Source organism: Carassius carassius, chromosome 32, assembly GCF_963082965.1.
Source record: "Carassius carassius chromosome 32, fCarCar2.1, whole genome shotgun sequence".
Classification (NCBI taxonomy): Eukaryota; Metazoa; Chordata; class Actinopteri; order Cypriniformes; family Cyprinidae; genus Carassius; species Carassius carassius.
The window spans coordinates 22,407,150-22,423,430 of NC_081786.1; the positions used below are offsets into that span (position 1 = coordinate 22,407,150).

At 38.8% G+C, this 16,281-nt stretch overlaps 3 protein-coding genes across 4 annotated transcripts; 1 reads left to right on the forward strand and 2 right to left on the reverse strand.

Moving 5' to 3' along the window:
- Positions 1-219: 219 nt before the first annotated feature.
- Positions 220-2,636, forward strand: egr2a (early growth response 2a). Its single transcript, XM_059520779.1, has 2 exons — positions 220-503; positions 1,337-2,636. Exons 1-2 carry the CDS (start codon positions 368-370, stop codon positions 2,344-2,346), a joined length of 1,146 nt encoding a protein of 381 aa, XP_059376762.1. The 5' UTR covers positions 220-367; the 3' UTR covers positions 2,347-2,636.
- Positions 2,637-3,154: 518 nt separating this feature from the next.
- On the reverse strand, positions 3,155-4,718 carry LOC132112999 (2-aminoethanethiol dioxygenase-like). The gene has a single exon (XM_059520778.1). It carries the CDS (start codon positions 4,582-4,584, stop codon positions 3,817-3,819), a length of 768 nt encoding a protein of 255 aa, XP_059376761.1. The 5' UTR covers positions 4,585-4,718; the 3' UTR covers positions 3,155-3,816.
- Positions 4,719-10,747: 6,029 nt separating this feature from the next.
- On the reverse strand, positions 10,748-16,276 carry znf365 (zinc finger protein 365). Of its 2 annotated transcripts, XM_059521097.1 has the most exons (6): positions 16,020-16,276; positions 13,912-14,618; positions 12,736-12,907; positions 11,709-11,755; positions 11,093-11,374; positions 10,748-10,899 (listed from the first exon to the last, which is right to left on the reverse strand). In XM_059521097.1, exons 2-5 carry the CDS (start codon positions 14,604-14,606, stop codon positions 11,233-11,235), a joined length of 1,056 nt encoding a protein of 351 aa, XP_059377080.1. In that variant the 5' UTR covers positions 14,607-14,618; positions 16,020-16,276; the 3' UTR covers positions 10,748-10,899; positions 11,093-11,232. The 2 variants fall into 2 exon arrangements, with proteins under 2 accessions (XP_059377080.1, XP_059377081.1); XM_059521098.1 differs by lacking the exons at positions 10,748-10,899; positions 11,709-11,755 and having other exon boundaries at positions 11,219-11,374.
- Positions 16,277-16,281: the final 5 nt, after the last annotated feature.

Below are 16,281 nucleotides of genomic sequence, written 5' to 3' on the forward strand. Positions count from 1 at the left end.
ATGCACAACAAATTAAAGTTGTAGAAAAAAAGTCAGAGATCTGTCTAAAAAGAGCGCTCGTGTCGTCACACACACACACACACACACACACACAAAAGCCCAACCCGGTTTTTTTTTTTTGTCCTGTTCTGTCCTTGTATGGTCAGTGACGTCACGGGGCATTGACAGGCTCTTCTTAAATGCGTTCTACGACACAAAGTTTCACTTATCGCGGCGGCACAAATGAAGGAGCTGGTGAGCCGGTGCGCGCGTTTATGATGACTACACCGAAGTGAACATATTTACAACACATCACCTAGATCATTAAAGCTCTGAGAACAACTACATAAAATCAACTTCTTTAAAAAAAAAAACGATCAAAATCGAAATGACAGCGACAACTAGCAGGGATAAACTGAGCGCGTCTCTGAGTGATCTGATGCGCTGTCTGCCTTCATCACACGGACTCTGTCTGGATGCGTCCCCCGCGTCACGCTCGGACCAGTTCAGCGAGGCGTCGGGAGGTAAGACAATATTAGGATGCTTGCGAAAATAAAATGCTAACCGTAAGTTTTTGAGTTTAACAAAAATACCCGTTTGTCCTGTGCTGGTTTGCTTATTTTTGGTTGCTTGTTTATCAGACACCAAGTTTAAAACTTTATTGAATTGGAATATTTTCATAGTCTCCATCATCACATGGAATAGTTGTAGAGTAAACAAATGAGAGCCTGAACCGTTGTCCTCTCAATGCATAGGCTATGCTTTTTGTACATTTGCACAATTTATTAATTTCTACTTTTTACTTTTTCGTTGTTCTTATTAATTGCATGTGTTCATGTTGTATTGTGTAGGCTATGTATTGCGGTAAAAAGCCTAGCCTATGATAATCTGTTTTATATAGGGGCACGTTGTCGCAAACTGAACGTTTGTTCAATTAACTGGTTTTTTTTATTCAACAGTAAAATCCAATAGCTACTTATAGGCTATGAGGAAATATTCAGTATTTTTGTAGCCAAAACTTTAAGGCACGTGTCTATACACAAGCTGACTTTAAAAACAACTCACATTGGAGCAAAAAGGTTTTCATAAGGCTATAATCTTTGTATAAAACTCTGAATATGCTGTTTATATCTCCTCTCCGATTCACTTAGTGGAAGAAAATTCAGTATTAGAGACAAAAAAACAGACTATTTTACTGCGATATATTTGGTCCAACCAGAATATCAAGAGATACCCGCATAGCCTATATTTTGCCAGCTACTTTGAAAACAAATAGCTTACTGCCGAATGCGTAATTTGATGGAAACGCACGCAATAAGAGGGACTTGCTCAATAGAAATTGTTTTCGCTCCTACAGGTGGCTTGAGCACCGAGGGCTTCGGCGTGGATCAGCGGGGTCTTGAGCTGACAGACCCGAGCAGTATTTCTCCGCACAGCGCGCCTGTCGCCTATACAGGGAGGATCTCCATCGACGCGCAAGGAAGCTGGAATCAGGAGGGAATAATCAACTTTGTCAGCGCAGGAGTGCAAGACAGGCCGCCTTCCCCGGGATCATTCTCCACGGGCTCCCCCTCAGACCCAGACTGCTCCAAAATAGCTCAAACCCTTGCCAACATGGAGCACATGTACACAGCCCCGCCCCCTTACACCTGCAGCGCCGATGGTTACCAGGACCCCTCGGCTTACCTATCGACCACCACGTGCCCCATAACTTACACAACTCCGTCCTACTCCACCCCAAAGCCATCTATAGACGGGACGCTTTTCTCCATCATTCCAGAATATGGGGGCTTTTATCAGACCAGCAGCAGCCAAAGGGACAACATGGCTGTGTTTCAGGACATCAAGCCATTTTCGTGCGCTCTGGAGTCTATCAGAGTGCCTCCGCCTCTGACTCCCTTGAACACCATCAGAAACTTTACTCTGGCGTGTCCGGTTGAGGGGCCGAGGCCGCCTGTGGATTGCACCAATCCGCAAAGCGTCCCACTCAGGCCGATTCTGCGGCCACGGAAGTACCCGAACCGACCGTGCAAGACGCCGGTCCACGAGCGGCCGTACCCCTGTCCCGCGGAGGGATGCGACCGGAGGTTCTCGCGCACGGACGAGCTGACGCGCCACGTGCGCATCCACACCGGCCACAAGCCGTTCCAGTGCCGCATTTGCATGCGCAGCTTCAGCCGCAGCGACCACCTCACGACGCACATACGCACACACACCGGAGAGAAGCCCTTCTCCTGTGACTTCTGCGGAAGGAAGTTCGCCAGGAGCGACGAGCGACGGAGGCACACGAAAATCCACCAGAGACGGACAGATAAAAGTGGCTCCGCGCCTCCCCACAGCTCGAGTGCCGGCGGAACACCGACGTGAACACCAGTGTAACCCGCTCCGACTGCTGCGAGAGCCAGTCGTTGTCCCATTTAAACCTGGAACTCTTTTTGTGTGTGCGCACGCACAAATATACGAAGGCAGCTTATAATTTAAGTGTTGAATGTGGTCTGTTGTAGTACCTAGACTACGTCTTTACCAGAGAATATTTCATGTGGTGCAAATTGCAGTTGTTATAAATATAGTGTTTACAGTGAGTCTTTTTTATTGGCATTATTATCGTTGTGTCTGAATAAAATTATTATAATAAACAAGGTGTATTCTTTTGAGAATCAGTGGAAGGGATGCTGGCATTACGACGTTATAACACTAGAGGTCGCACTTTAATAAACTAAAGGCAGGTTGCAAGTATTTTAACATGATTCTTTTAGAAAGAAATTGAGTTTTATTCAGCAAGGTAGCATTACATTGGCAGTAATGAGATTTGTAATGTTACAAAATGTTTACATTTCAAATAAATGCTGTTCTTTTGAACTGAATATATTATGGTAAGGCTATATTCAGCAAAAATATTATGAAGCATTGATAATTATAAGACGTGTGTATGAGCCCCAAATCAGCATATTAGCATGATTTATGAAGGATCACGTGATTCTGGAGAATGGGTACAATTTAGCTTTGCTATCACTGGAATAAATTACATTTTAAAATATGTTACAACAGAAAACTATTACTGGAAATTCTAGTATTTTTTTAAAAAAAAGGAGCCTTGGTGAGTATAAGAGACCTTTGAACTGTAGTGCATGTTGGCTGTTAAGAATGTAAAATGTATTTAAATAATTAACAAGACCAGTTTCAATTGCATTATATATCAGCCAAAGTCTGTCTGAGGAAAAACAAAACTTTTAATTTTTTATGCAAAGTTCACATCACATTCTTCAGTTCATATTGTCTTATTAATTTCCATTAGTTAACTTGTCGTCCTGGCTAAGTGCTTTACTGTCATAATAACCAGGAGTGTTCAAATAAGTATCCAGTGTTGCATATGCCAATTTGTCAAGTGAGTGTTGTCAAGCCTGTTGCTAAACATTTCAGTGTTCTGATCGCTTAATGCATTATTAACATAAAATAGCAATGAAAACAAGATGAGCAGATTCATACTCTGATAGGCTTTAACGCCTTTGTTAAACCAAATCTCACATCTGCTGCAAATATTTAAATATTTATAACATGCTATACAAAAGTGGATCCCGGCAACAGAGAGAGAACAGAGACTAGTTCTTTTGTCAAACCTGTCACACAAAATCAGAACACAGTTTGCATGCAACAAACTGGAAATGTATGGACAAATATAGCCAAAGGACATTTAAAGTTAGACAGCAGCTCTGATAAGTGCCTAGGTATTTCAATTAAAACAGCTGTCCTCTTGATACGGTAGCCAGTCTGTCATGTAACGAAAAGAACACAGAATCTCTTGATTAAGGCTGAACCCAGTTTAAAAAGTCAGATCCATCATAGGGACACTTTAGGCCCCGGGAAAGGTTCCCCACCACACCAGAATTCACTCGGCTGTGGGATCTCCATCAGCCACAGGTCATCCGGTTCTTGGGCTTCACTCTCTCTGTCTGCAGCCTCTGAATGAGCATGCAAAACTTTATAATAATGGCAGTCTCTCCCTTCATCCGGATCATATGGCGGTGATAAGATGTCCAGGAAAGCCGTGGGTCCGTCAACAGCGTCTATCTGGTGGATATTGTCCTTTTGGGGTGAGAGCACACACGGGCCGTTCTCCTCCGTGTATTCCCCGACCGACCTGAGCACCGAGGGCCGAAGAGAGCTGCTCTGGAAGGGCACGAGCGGAGGGCTGAAGTGCGCGCCGCTGGCACCGTCTCGAGGTTTATCCAACACGTCGAAACAGCTGATCCGCACCTTGCCGTAAATCACTTTCAGCATGCCGTACATTCCCGGATGATCGTGCAGCGGTATGGAAGCGCCCGTTTTTAGTAAAAACACCCCCATGCTGAACGTGTCGGTCTCGTAGATGTGCATGTATGTGACGGGAGGCGCCACGCGCGGTGACGGCACCGGGGCGCTCTCCATGGTCCGGGGAACAATCTTCAAATCCGAAGCTCTGGTCTCCGCCATGAGGCTTTTCAGCTTGCTCACATTCTCCAAAAACGCTTTGTTGTGTTCTCCCACGAGCGAGGGGTGGCGGAATGTCGCGAGGGCCTGTCTGGCGATCTTCTGGACCGTGGAAGTCATGTTGTCTCGTGGCATCATAACGCGCAAGAGTCCGGCGTCAACTTGACTTTCAACTTCACGCGCCTTGCTCCTTCTGCGACAGCAAGTGCAAGTCCCGTTTTTAGAGATTACTTTCTTATTTAAGCCATCAAAATCGACACCATGCGTAAAAGCTTAAGCGCAGCCTTGGGAAAAGCGTTTAGATCAAGTAATTCCTGGCCATAACTACTCCATATACAGGCAACTGATTCACACGTACGCTATGTCAATATTGTTATACGTCATGCAGAGAATTATGGGAAGTGTAGTTTTTACGTTATTGTGAGACTTGAGTGAAACTACAAAACGAATGATGCCAGAACTCGCACTTTAACATTTGTAAGCATTAAGCAAACTCGTCTATCACGAATAAAAATATCTTATTAAGTTCATATACGGACGTTGCATGAGATATTACAAGTTAGCCGGTGACTACAACTCCCAAAACATTTCTCTTCGGGGGGCAACGACACTTCAATCTTTCACCGCCACTCAGACAAGCAATACTCTGAAAATGCTGTGCTAAGTGTTAGACTGAAGAGAAAAGGGGTCATGGACGATTTGTCACCACAAAAAAAAATTGATTTGGATGTATACAACTTTAAATACCATCGCATTAAACATAAAATAGCTATCAAACCAGGTTGTATTTATTTTTAAGAAAGACGGTACAAGCACAGAGTTTTTATTTCACAAAATACATTAAGGTTTCACCCACTTTAACAGGCTAGGCTAAACGACCTGTGCCTTTTTCTTTCTGGCCCAAACATTAGAGCACGGAAAATTAAAATTGAAAGGTATGACATATAAAAAACAATGGACTGGACTCCAGTTATGTTTGGTTGCCAACATTCTTCAAAATATCTCCTTTTATTTTCCACAGAAGAAAGAAAGTCTTTAAACTTTGAAACAACATGAGGGTGAGTAAATGATGATCTACAGAGTGAAAAATCCCTATATTGCAGTTATAAACTCCTTCCATGATGAAAACAAAAAAAAACTATTGGAAACCATCACGTTTCAACTACAAATACCATTACAAACCATCAACTTCTAATCATTAAAACCATAAAAAATGGTTTCTGTAGTGTGTTTTGGGACATATTCCATTAGGATTTACTGGTTTTAACGAGGCGACCAATTATCAGAAACCCACAGAGACCATCACAGTTTCTATTAAAACCATTACAGATTCTGTGATTGTGTCTGGGGTTTTTTTTCCATTAGGGCTGACAAAGGGAGACCTACTGTATTCACATATGCATTTAATAAAGGTGCCACTTAAGTTAATTATGCAGAAATATCCCTGAACCGCTTACAAACACTGTCACTAAGCAGTCTATGGAAATGTGACCGCAAAAGGTGAGCTGTTTCATTTGTTACATGAATCACATTCGAAATTACGGGCAAGAAATGAATGAAATGATGGACTGCGTTATAAATTGACGAACCAGTAATCTCATTATCAGTGCAGAAGCAGACTGTTGACACGCTGTCTGTTGCTTAATCAATCATGACTCACAAACATGTTTGCATGACATTGTTTAACAATATATATTTATAGATAAAGAGACATGTGGACAGTTTAGTCATCTGTGGTCATGTTATTCCTGCATACTTGGCCTAATCATTTGTTGGCATAAAAACAGAGCATCTATAAAAAGCTAAAGCTATGTAACAGGATGCAACACTCCCGCCTACTCCAGTCCTCTGAGCTCGGAAAACCACATACACACTGTGTGTGTGTGTGTGTGTGTGTGTGTGTGTGTGTGAATCACAATATGACTGTAAAGAAACACTTCAGATGACATCACAAGGACGCTCCACCATGTCATCCGAATTCACACCAGACATTAATAAATGCACACACTCTCCAGTCCGCATTATGTTATGACGCGTATATGACTGAAAAACACTATTAGATAGAGAAACAAGTGTGCTTTCTAATAATATTGGTCTGCTTATTCACTTTTTCTGTCTCCTTTCTAATAATGTGGCTTGTAAACTTTCTTCATAGCCAACTCAAACAAACAGAGGACTCGCAGAAAGAAGTTTACTGACTTGGCAGGGAACTTTTGCAATTTTTTTATTTTTTTTTTAGAAATGACCACAAGAGCTGTGATTCCCAATGTGATTAGATTAGTTTAGACTGGTTTCTTTCAAACTCATGAAACAATAAAATATTACAATAAGAGGACAGTAAAGACATTTATACATTTACAAAATATTAGTATTTCAAATAAATGCTCTTCTTTTGCACTTTGCATTCATTAAATGATCAAAAAAAAAATCTAAATCAAGGTTTCCTCAAAAATGTTAAATGTACTTTATTATGATTTAGTACATTAGAAATTGTCCTGTTTAAACCAAAAAATCTATATATAACATCTTTGACCCATATAGGCTTCTGATTAGAGTATTGAACACAAGAACATATCCACAAGTTGTACTCCATGTCAGGCCGAAAGGGTCATGAATGGCCTCCGTTAGACGAAAAACCTTCTGAATAATGTAAATCAGAGAGGTCATGTCCTCAGCTTTCTAAATGTAATGACTGCAGCCATTAGAGCCCTTAATATGCTCACAAAGATGACAATCAGAGCCAACCAATCAAAAACGCCACCAAGTGATTCTACAAGAACACGCAGAAAAGAAACGCTAACATGCACCATCTTCTTATTTCAGCTAGAACCACCACAGCTATTTATTACAAGATCGACACTTTTTTCACTCTCTGGCCTGTTCCTAGAGGATATCTTTGTTTGTAGCAGAGAGGTCTTCGCCCTTTGACCACAGATCTATGCAGTCTGGTTAATGTGTGTTTTCATTCGGGAGGTTTATTTTCCCTGAAACGCAGCCAAACTCTCTGAGCATTAATGGCCCCAAAGCTCTTCTCCTCGACAAATCTCTGAAGCATTCTCTGAACAAAGTCTTACTCAAAGAAATATTTCACACCAAAATGACATCATTTCAAAAAAAGTCGATTTTCTTTCTTCTGGTGAAAGCGACTTGGGTTTGTTGTGACAAAAATCATTCGGTTCCTCAGAAAGTTGTCACTTAAAGAAGACTTGGAAAATAGGACACAATTTCACTATAAAAATTTCTTTTTAAAAAAGGTAAATAAAAATTGTTAACAATTCAAATACTCACAATTGCACTCTGAGCTTGCATGAACAGTCAAATCAAGGATACCCTCTGGTGTTCATCCTTTGCATTGCAGTATTAAAAAAAAAAAAAACTGAAGACATGTGAACATGAATGTAAAATCTCATCTAATTAAGGAAAGTCCAAATTTGAGTACGAGTTAAAAATCTATTATAAATCTAAAACATCATATGGAAAGAAACACAGTCAAACTTAGTCAAAAGTTGATCTGATCTGAACACAGTCAAACACAGTCAAAAGTTGATCTGATCAAAATAAAAGACCATTCAGATTTTAATAATGCTGCAGAGATGAAAAACAGGAATAGCATTAACAAATCAATCTTTAATGATGAAAGCTAATCTCATTTCTATTATTCAGAATATCACATACAGCAGCAAGGATCGCGTGAGACTTCAGATCTCACAGTATCACAAGTGTAATGCAGACGAAAGGCACAAACATTCAAATAAATAAGTCTAGAAAACACAAATTCAATATTTTTGAACAGAAGACAACATGGAACAACATATCCATACTTTCAAAAGAAACAGCAAACAATAGAACAAAAGACCTTTAAGCTATTTAGCTTTGTTCTGCTTCTGATTGTCACATCTATAATGGCACATCTACATTTCCAGGGACCAACCTAGTTCACAGAACTATTCGTTTTAGAAAAGCATCATTATACCTATTTTTATGATTCAACAGCTGATATTTATTTTAACGTAACAATGAAGTACATAGGAACACTGTCTCAGATTCAATTATTAATAAATAAACAGATACATAAATAAAATCACGTGTGAAGTAGGTTGAGCCCTTGTTTGAGCCTAATATGTCTTTCAGATTTCTTCTGTACAGTAGCGTTTGAAAATCATGAAAATACTGTCACATATTGCACAAGCCACTGGTTTAAAGCATTATAGCATGCTCACTCACAATAAAACACTGATGGATGTGAACTACCTCATGCTCACACAGCACTACAGTACTTTAGATCTCTTTCAGACTGAACACAACTTAAACGAGAGACACAGAAACATGAAGAGACCACAAAATCAGATTCCAATCACAGTGTCAGAACTGAGCACACAATGGAGTGGATGAACAAAACAGCACGAGCAGAGTTTAAAACAAGAATTACAACTCGGCGTTTTTATACTTTCGTCTTCTGAACTCAAAGTCCAAGTGCCATTTTGGTATTTCTGCTGGGCTTTTTGTATGTACACATTTGTTCTAAAAAGGTAAAAGTCTCACACGTGAAGCCAAGAGGTCGTATTTAGCTGGTCACATGCAACTTTCAGAGCTTCAATTCAGAGCTTAAACTGAACAAAACAAGTAGCCTTAGCTCAAATGTAAGTTAATTTTTTCCCCCTAAAACTGACTGGGTTCTCATCAAGACTAAGGTGTGGTGAATGAGATCTACTCTGCGTCTCGCTAAAAATACATGCTAATATTTAAAAAACACTGATTTTGAATACCGTGAAGTCGAAGTGTTGTGAAGTTAAAGTCAAATAAAGGTTATACCTATTAACAATACCAAAAGCACTACCCTGTTGCATGCATGGCTAAGAAATTAATTTGGACAACTTTAAATGCAATTTTCTCAATATTTAGATTTTTTTGAATTTCAAATAGTTGTGTCTCGGCCAAATATTGTCCGATCCTAATAAACCATACATCAATCAAAAGCTTTTTCAGCTTTATTCAGTGTTCAGGTGATGTATAAATCTCAATTTCCCAAAATGTACACTTAAGACTTAAGGTTTTGTGGTCTAGGGACACATACGGATATATTGGAGAGGGGTGGAGTAGCCCATTATTATTTAAAGAGACATGCACTGAAACGTCAATGTGAACACAACTTTTTTATGAGGTAAAAATTTAGTCTCCTTTAATGGACTTTGGTAGTATGCCACTATTGTCTGAATTGTTATTTCACAGTTTTGCCCAGGATGAGATTAAGTGCTACTGGTCCAGTTGTATAGAGCCGAGAATGAACTGCCTGGGAATTAAAATGTTCAGTTTTTTGTACAAGTTAAGCTTTATGGTATCTGTAGGGTGGCCATTCATACGGGACACGTCCCAGCCAGGATTTTAATACTGCCTAAAATATCCAGGTTTTGGCTATTTGCACTGTGCAGGTTGATCGTTGTGTAACATTCATGAGAGCTATATGAGCAGAGCAGACGGCTCCTTATGCTTTCGAATCACTTACATGTGTTTGTTCGTTCGTTTGACATGAAGCGTTGTGGCACTTTGTTTTTTTGGATTTGTGCGCAGTGACGCTTCAAATCAATCGAACGAACGAACAAACACATGCGCATATTTGCATCGCTTTGATCGTTCCCTCTAGATCTCACCTTCTCACACGCAGCCCCACGATTGGTCGATTACGTACAATACCTGCATGTTATTGGTCAAACTGCTCTGGATGTCTTAGGCATTATTAAAATCCTGGCCGGGACGTGTCCCGTATGAACGGTGCATATGGTCACCCTAGGTATCTGTAACATGCTACCGAATGCCTCAAAAATGAATTGTGACTTTCCTTTAGCTTTTAAAAAGAACGGTAAAGCCAGAACAGCCAGAAGCTGTCCAGTTTTATACTAAATATTCATTTGATTTCAGTACTAGATGCAACTTAAGGACTTAAATACTTGTAATAATTATTATTTTAAGGGATAGCTTACCCCAAAAATGAAATTTCTCAAAATATCTTCACAGGGCACTATGGTGAGTAAATGATGACAGAATTGTCATTTTTGGGTAAACTATCTCTTTAAATGAAAGTGCGAAATAATTTCACAGTTCAGCCAAAGACCATAAGTGCTATTGCATGGCAAAAAGGACCTATAATCAAACTTCTTGGCAATTAATTTAAGAACACTTAAATTTAAACACTTAAACACTTCTAACGAGGCTGGCTAACATGAGCAAGGAAATGTATATTCATCCATTAAAATGTAGCACCACTGTTAAAAATACACAACAGCACCTACCTTGTTATCGGCTTTTGTAAAACTCATATTTACATACAGTGGTGTCCAAAAGTCTGCTTCTAGTGAAAATGTAACATGAATATCAACATTTCTTAGCTTTTGGCAACCTGAAATGATTTTTGCACGTAAAAACAAAGATACAGGCAGACTGCAGCAGTAAAGAAAACTAAATCAACATCTGACTCACCTCCTCAACTGCAAGTTATCATTACTTTAAATCGTTTTAATTGTTAGAAATGTCTTTACCGTCACTTTTCATCAAATTTAATGAATCCTTGTTAAAAAAACAAAAACAAGTATGTGCTACATAAATAATAATAATAATAATCATAAAACACTACCTACCTTATTGTAATTACCAGAAAAATAAATATGAATTTCAATCTGGTTTCAGACTTTTGACTCCACTGTATAATTATTAATAGATTCAACATAATTCAGTAATATTTGAAATAGTGTTATTTGCATGTACAGTCATTGCTGAGCTCCGCCTCTGTCCCTAAACCTCGTACCCATCTGACCTCCTCCTCTGGGACCAGCTGTCGTAACCCAGTCTCCCAGAAGCACCTTTCGACAGACCCCATCCAGACTGACCGGGTAACTGCTGCTCTTCGTCCTGCTCAAGATGATCTCCTGAAGACCTGATGACGAAGAACAGCAAAATAAGACAGTTATCATCACCCAGTGCACATATGAAGTGTTTTCAATATTTAAGACTGATGAAATGGAAAAGAAGGGTAATCATTATTTATGGCAGGGGAACATGATCTTCTACTGTCTTGATAGGATCTCATGAATTACTTCGAGGGGACATCTTTCTACTACAAGCCAAAGGACATGATTTATATAGAAGTGCTCTGAAAATGTTCTGCTGGTTGTGAAGTATAGGAAACTAGAGGTTAAAGGGTTACATGAATCACTCATAGCTGGGGTAATGTGAATTTGCTTCTCAAAGTAAAACCAGTAATGCAATACCTGTTTTGTGTTATTCTATGTGGACCGAGCTCTGATGGCAGAGGCACCTGAAATAATGACAAATTAGAGAAATGCATGGAGGACTGACATATTTCTGAAATAGAAGGTAATTATTGCAATCCTGGAAAATCATACAAGTGGGTCATATCAGGCGATTCATTATTGAATTTCCTTTTTTGCATCAGTACATGGCTCAATGACTTGACACTCTTCCTCATTTAAAAATACACTGAAAATGCAATTCATATAAACATGCATATGAAAATGCTTTTTTTATTATTATTTCTGAAATATAAGCCATCTATCATTTTTGGAGGTTCTGAAGTGAAAAATGGTGGTGTAACTTTGGAGATTGTAAAAAAAAAAAAAAAAAAAAGGTAAAAAAAATTTTAAATATAGGCATGGACTTTGTTTTATTATTAATTAAATTTTTTTAAATATTTATAAAATGTCATTAAAATTGTTTTTTTTAATTATCAGATTTGACCTTTTTATGAGAATGCATTTTGTTTAGGACAAATGGAATAACCTAAAGAAAACTTAATATTCAAAAATTAATTATATTTTAAAAACAAATTAAATAATTAAATAAATGACGGGTGGGGGTTGTTAGAAAACCATAAAAATATATATATATATATATATATAAATGTTATAAAAGCTGCAGTCTGTAACTTCAGGCGCTTTAGCGGTTAATAAACAGATCTGCGTGCGTCTTGTGGAAGAACATCGCTGCCGGATCTACTTCTCTCTGTTTATGTCTATGATGAATCACGCAGGTACTGGGATACTCCACAGCGACACCTACCCGAACCAGTCTAAAAATAGTCCGAATATAAACACTTATTATAGGTGTAGGCTACCGTAGTGATTCAGGATAAGCCAAATACACTGTTTGGAAAACAGATTAATGATGTTCTCGCTTATTCTAGAAATTTGTCAATTTTGGACACAAAAAAAGTTACGAATTGCAGCTTTAAGGTATGAGATACACATTTTTATTTTTATGGAAATGTTGGTGACATACAGAGTGAGCCGTGCAATAATGCCTGTGAGGGACGCTCTGATAATATTCCAGGAGTCTCTCAGCCAGAGAAATCCTCCGCAAGAGGCCCTCGATGAACCGACGCAGACGAACCTTCCCGCACATCTCGTGCTGCGCCGCTGCTTCCAGAAACCTCTGGATGGTCACAACTTCCCTGAAATTAAGAAAAAGGTTATTATTTTCCCCTAAACAGTCATAAATGTTTCCTTGTTTCTTCATCGCCATTTCATCATAATACACTCCCCCTCATGTTCCAACCTTATAACTTTCAATTTCTCTCACCACTGGAACACAAAAGGAGACTTTTCAAAGCGTGTACAGAGCAGCTCGTACAGTTTATTAAACATTTCCTGTTGTGTTCTGTCGAGGACATAAAGTAAATGTGTACTGTTCTTTTAACCCTGTTAATCCTGACATATGTAATAACAATCTAATTATTATTATTTTTTGTAATGGAACAGTTTAATGAACTGACAAAATACAAAAATATGGCTCATGTAATATGACACTGAAGAATAAGAAAACACTCACAAATATTCAGAAGTCCAAACTGAGCAAAAATATGCAATTTAATAGATTTGCTCATATTTACATGGGCAAAAAGTGAGCTGAAATTCTGATGTTTTGTAATCAATGAACTCTTTATAAAAGTATAACAAACTTACATACAATACATATAAATATCAGTTTATATCTATCAATAATATGTCTTAATGAGACAGTATTTAGTGCTTGGCTTTATGATCAAAGCTCTGTAGTTTTTATTGTGTATATGTGTGGAGGGAGACATATAATTCGATGCAATGGAGTGATGATTGAAAGACATAATTAAATAAACATTCCTCAATGGTCTAATGCATCACATCTGTTACATTTAACATGATTTGTTGTATGAATTAATCAAGAAAACTTAACTTGCTTCAGTCCAGTAAATCAATTTAAAACTTAAATGTAAAAGTTATTTTTACATTTACTTTCCTAAAATCTGTAAAGCTTTCACAGCAAAAAGACATGTGATATTTTTATATTTTGATACTTATACTAAATGAAGTATACGTATGATTACTTGCTACAAAGTACAAACTATCCAGCAGATGACAAAAGGCATGGAGGAGATTATGTACAACAAACTTTTAAACATTTAAATCTTCCACTCACTGTTCTCTCCTCTCCAGCTCGTGCTCTGAGACGCTGAGCTGTTGTCTCAGTGTGGCGATCACCAGAACGGCGGTGTCTACCTGTCTGCTGAGCGCCCGCTCTCGCTCCTGCACTTCCTGTTTCTCCTGGGCCAGGTGATGCGAGTGAGCGCGCTCACACAGGATAGCCGTGTCTGTCTGTGCCAGCTCTGAGCTCAGCCGCAGCAGACGTCGCTCCATGCTGCTATTGGCTGTCCTCATCATCCCCTCCAGCCTCTTCTCCACTGATGCCACAGGAGCCGAGAGGGGTCCGGCTCCAACGCTGAGGCTCCTCTCTGGGGGCGGGAGCTTTTGCTCTGCGGGCTGCTGCGATGGAGTTTGGTCAGCGCTGAATAAGTGCTTGTGCTCTCCTCTCGCAGTGGAGTTAGTGTTCGTGCCGACGCCACGTACTTCATGCATGTCCGTATTGGAGAGTTTGCAACTTTCCATGTGCTCTGTGTTAGAGAGATCCCTGGCGGACAGGAGGCTGATGTCATGTTTCGTGTGGAGTGGGTGACTGTATTCTAGGTGAGCTCTGAGAGAAGAGAGACTGTGGAAACGTTCATGCTCTCCACATCGAGGGCAGCGGAAAGGATGCTGAGGAGGGGCTCCAGCTCCACACACCTGCCCGTTCTTCACAAACAGCGCTGTGTTGCGTGTGCACACTTTCTGCTGCATGACACAGATAACCTAACAACAAAAATATTACATATTTAGCATCCCAGTGCTTGGATACAAAAATACCATATCGCAGAGATACCCAAACCAGGGGACGCAGGCCAAAGCTGATGACCTTTGATTAGCCCCACCACAATACAAGAGGGGAAAATTTGTCTTTTTGGTTGACCTTTGTTCAGAAATATAGAGAATATAAAGGGATTTGACATTCTAAAAAACAAGTATTTTAATGTAATAAAGTTGTAATAATGCAATAAAAAAAATGTATAATGCATACCTAAATTAAGCTTTGTAGTATTAAAAATGTAAAAAAAAAATACATTTCTAATCTACATTAGCAAACAAATATATCATGCAAGCTGTATAATTAATCTGTTTTTTGTGATAAAGTGTCTGCATAACTGATTCCGAGTCAATGCATATTGTTTATATATAATGCAAATATTATTTTTGAGTAATATATAAACAATTATCTTGTCAATCCACATTATTTGCATATAATACAAATATTAGTATTGATTTTGAATACAATGTTAAAAAAATTTTGTCCATGCACATTATTTTCATATAATGCAAATATTTATTGCAATTTTTGAGTAATATGTTTTTTATTTTCCATTAATACCAGTATGGGTGAAGCTGTCACCAACTGGTCAAGAGTTGGTTAGCAAAGAGCTGTTTAGCCTCTGCAGGTAAAAAAATAAATAAATAATAATAATAATACAGTAGCTTTCCATTTATGAATTATTTAAGACCTGGGTTCAGTATTAATTAAAGAGACGTTTATGTGTTTATGTGTCTTTTTTCCTAGGCAATACTCTGGTGGAAATGCTCAAGCGATTTTTGTAGCACATTCTTTAGTGTATGTTCTTATACAGAAATTGATTTAAAATGAACCTAAGCTGGTAAATATTTAATGGAGTAAATGTGTGACGGTTTGCTCCGGACAGTATAAATATTATATCGGCCAACACTAGATATCGGCATGGTCATTGAAAAACCCATATCGGTCGACAAAATCTCTCTCTCTCTCTCTATATATATATAGATATGTGTATGTGTGTGTGTGTGTGTGTGTGTGTGTGTGTGTGTGTGTGTGTGTCAGAATAAAACAAGATCATTTCCATCCTCTGATAACCACCAAATCGCTATTGAGTACCGTTAGCTCTAAAGCTTTAGCAAATCAAATTCATGCACCTCGGTGGTGGTGAAATCAAATGCATTTGTTTCAATGGTTTACTTATATGCTTAAATCAACCGACGATCGTGTCATCCCATATTTTAATGACTCCTAATTTTTCTATACCTTCTAAAACTGCCATGGAGAAATGTATGCAAATCTTCTCATGCAAGCAGGCGATCAGACAGGTAGTCTGCTGACGTTTTCCTATAACACCAAGCATGCGACCATACCTTAATGAACGAGCTCCAGTGGGACTGTGTATTGTAACCTTTAATCAAACTGTTGATCCTTCGGATTATTTGTTGCTTGATATTTCTGTCCGAACCTAATGGTAACCCTCTCTGATTGAGATAACGTTACAGTTAAGCGATATCTAGGTGTATGAAGTCATCTGGTACTAACGACGTTGTCAAGAATGAGCGTGACAGAAGCGAGAGAGGAGGCACTGATTTCTTTACATATGATGCTGAATGCAGTTTTCGTGTGCAAAAT